This window comes from Emiliania huxleyi (genome assembly GCF_000372725.1).
Source record: "Emiliania huxleyi CCMP1516 chromosome Unknown EMIHUscaffold_182, whole genome shotgun sequence".
Lineage (NCBI taxonomy): Eukaryota > Haptophyta > Isochrysidales > Noelaerhabdaceae > Emiliania > Emiliania huxleyi.
In genome coordinates this window covers 25,987-29,380 of record NW_005200763.1, presented here as the reverse complement: position 1 = coordinate 29,380, position 3,394 = coordinate 25,987, and the positions used below count along the sequence as shown (strand labels likewise).

The 3,394-nt window shown below is 60.5% G+C and overlaps 1 protein-coding gene across 1 annotated transcript; it reads left to right on the top strand.

Annotated features, from left to right (window-relative positions):
* Positions 1 to 2,307: 2,307 nt before the first annotated feature.
* Positions 2,308 to 3,351, top strand: EMIHUDRAFT_232472 (cytochrome C peroxidase; the record flags this gene model as incomplete). The annotated part of the gene is made up of 4 exons (XM_005783052.1): positions 2,308 to 2,377; positions 2,457 to 2,499; positions 2,610 to 2,706; positions 2,863 to 3,351. 4 exons carry the CDS (start codon positions 2,308 to 2,310, stop codon positions 3,349 to 3,351), a joined length of 699 nt encoding a protein of 232 aa, XP_005783109.1.
* Positions 3,352 to 3,394: the final 43 nt, after the last annotated feature.

Sequence of the window (3,394 nt, the reverse complement as noted above, 5' to 3'; positions counted from 1 at the left end):
GAGTACTGCCGCCCGGCCGCCTCAAGGCTGCCGGGCGGCAGTACTCGCCTCGCAAGGCGCGCACCGGCTGCTCTGGCTGCTGCGCCGGCGGCCGCTGCGCTGGCCGCTGCTGCGCCGGCTGGCGGGCGGTACGGCCGCCGGCGGCCGCTGCACCCGCGCCTTCCCTCGCGGGCGCCGTCGCGCCGCGCGCGCCCAACTCTGCTGGCACACGGCACGCGTCGTCACTCAGCCGCGGAGAACAGGCGGTGCTGTGCGCGAAGCGCGCGCGATCTCGTACTTTAAGGCTGGATCCGGCCATTCCAAGGGTATACCTTTGAGAATCCCCAGCGTCCCACCCTCCTAGTCACACTCTCAATTTCTCGACTGGCCAACACGAAGTGCTGCGATCGGGGGTGGCCCATTTCTTTTTCCTTTCTTTTTTTGGGCCCTGTGGGCACCCTAGCGATGAAGAGCGACATCGTATTTCATCAGGAAGACATAATAAAAAAAGCGTTCGGCCCGCACGATTACTTAGTGAGGGCGAATTCTTCTCTTCTCAACCCGCGGGTACCTCCCTCTCCGTCAGAGTTCGCTCCCACTGAGGTCTCCGCTTTTTATTTCGCAGAGGCCCCTTATTGTATAAGGGAGAGCAAGACTCATCATTTAGAGAATGTGGGAGGGCCGAGCCCGGGACCGCGTGAGCGCTGCAGTGTCCTGCAGTCGCACACACGCGCGCTTGAGTACGCGCTACGGTGGAACTCGTGTTTAATTGAACAAGGCTGACCCCTACCCCTCTCGGTGGGCTTGCAGGTAGGGGGTTCGGGTAATAAGGTGCATCGCGGGTCGGCGGGCGTGAACTGGAGTGATACCCGCTTCGGCCGTTTAGTAGCGAACTCCCTTTCCCCTCGACGGCCTTCTGAGATGCCTCTCGGCTGGGTGTGTGTCTCTGAGCCGTTCCTTCTCGTCCGGCTGTTCGTAACCTGTTCGTAGTTCGTGCGTCAGGTGTGGGTGCGTTTTGGCCAGTGGCAGTGCCGTTCCTGCGTCCGGCTCCCCCCCCCCCCCAGGAACCTGTTCGTGCTACAGGTGTGTGTGTTGTGTGTGGTTTCTCTCGTTGAGGGTTGAGCTATGCCGTTCCTGTGTCCGGCTATTCGTGCCTTCCGTTTGCGGACATCGGGCAGGAGATCGTGGCTCGCGCCGCGTCCCGCGAGACGTGTGGATCGTGATTTTTATTTTTCTGATCTTACAAAACAGCGCATCTCTCTCTCTGTTGTGCGAGGCGTGAACCGCGCCATTCGCTCTCACCTGGCAACCCTGTCTGCACGTCTCGCGCGCGCGTGAACAGGGCTGCCAGGGCTCCAGGCCCCAAATGATGTGTGAGTGTCCTAGAGTTGTTTGGTATTGCCACAATGCAAAAATCTCTCTCTCTGATCTTTCGATTCCTCGTCCGAAACTTTTCTTTTTCTCCGTTGCGCGTTGGGCTCAGACCCCAAAAGACAACCCACTGATGCTGGGGAGGGTGATGTGTAGTACGCAGTTCCTCACATGCGGATGGGGGAGAGGATGCCCCCGTATAGCGGCGGTCGGAGCACTTCTCACCTGCATTACCCCATGCTAGGAGGTGTGTAAGACTGACTGACTTGGCAGGCTCACGCACTTGTACTTGAATACATTTTTTCTTACTCATGAGTACCGGCAGACGTGACTCTTCATATTCATGGATACCAGACGTCATGACTACTCCCCATACTCAACAATATTTTCTTGCTGCCACCGGATAAGTTGCGTTACTCACATTGTAATCTCATGAATGGGCTTGGTCGCAAGACGCAACTCTCTCCCCGGCGATCCGAGCTTTAATTATATTTGGCGGTCACGCGCTGAATCGACAACGTCGTGTGTAGTCTGCTCTTTGGACTGGCGTTTCGCGATGCGCGACATTGCACTCTTCCGTGCTGCTCGCCCGCCTCTGCGCGGGACGACATGGCCGCCGCGATGCGGCTCCTCGCGCGCTCACTCGGCCTGCCCTCAGCCTCACGGCTCTGGCTGTGAGCATCACGTGTCACTTGCGCTCGCGGCCATCGAGTGTCCAGGTCGAGCAGGCTTCTTGTAACTCAAAAAGATTTTTTCGGCGACGCGCCATCTCTTGGGGTGAGCGAGGCCGTTGGGAGTTTGGAAGTGTGCGGGTGTTCTGGCCCTGGAACGAGGCCGCCCTGGCAGCGCCGTGTGGCACCGGGAGGCCCGGTGTGGGGCCACGCGAGAAGGTGTTTGTGTGTGCCTGCCGTAGCGTTGCGGCGACTGTGTAACGACGATGCCAATCGAGTTTGGGAGATGCTATGTGACTGGAAGGGCCATCTGACCGCAAGTTTGCCCATCAGCTGCGAGGCTGCGCCATCATGGGGTGAGCCTTCGCTGCCGACAGTCGATCCACCAACAACAAAGAACGGACGTCGCGCTGTTGCGACTTGCACGTAAAAAAGACGAAGACGAAGGCGCTCTCAAAAAAGACTATAAAACGACTAGGTACGGAGAGACACGCGGCCAACAAACTCACCGGTCCGTTTAAATACTAAAAACTGGAAGCTTCCACTTTTTAGTAGTTAAATATTCTTGCATTTTTGCTCCCGGCTTAGGGAGCAAGCAAGCCCACTCAACCCCAAGTACTCACCATTCTTACAGTGGTGTAGCTTGTGCAGAGGCTGCAGCCTCTGCTGGGGCGGAATGCGCGGGGTTTTCGGCGCGATGCCCTCGGCGAGTACACGCTACAGCTGTGCCGCACGCTCTCCTGCGCGCGCGTGACGTGTGGGACGCGTGCGCTGCGCTCAAACGTCGCGATTTGGCGATAGGCGCTCGAGCCGGCGCACAGCGGATAGGTGCGCCGCGCAGGGGGGGTCGGAGGGGTGCGAGAGGGGGCGTGGGTCGGGCGCGCACCGGCTGGCTCCGGGAGCGGCCGTCACGTCGAGGAGTGGGGCTGTCGGCGGCTCGAGCGCCGAGGCGTGCCGCTCTGCTGCGCCGCCGACAGCCCCTCTTCCGAGCCGGCGCGTGGAGGCGAGCCGCGGCCGGTGTCGCTGGTGCGGGGGCGGCGCAGCGTTTATCACCCCGACGCCGACCGTGCTGACCAACGGGTACTACGCGCTGCTTCTCTCGCTGCCGTGGACGCTCAAGGAGTGGGACGGGCCGATGCAGTTCGAGGACCCGTCGGGGAAGCTGATGATGCTGCCCTCGGACATCGCCCTCATCCAGGACAAGAAGATGCGGCAGTACGTGCAGATGTACGCCAAGGACAAGGAGCTCTTCTTCAAGGAGTTTGCCGCCGCCTTCCAGAAGCTCGAGGAGCTCGGCACCAAGAACCCTCAGACGGTCGCGCTGGCGTGAGGCGCCTCAAGGCCCCCAATGAGGGAGGGGGGGGGGGGGGTTC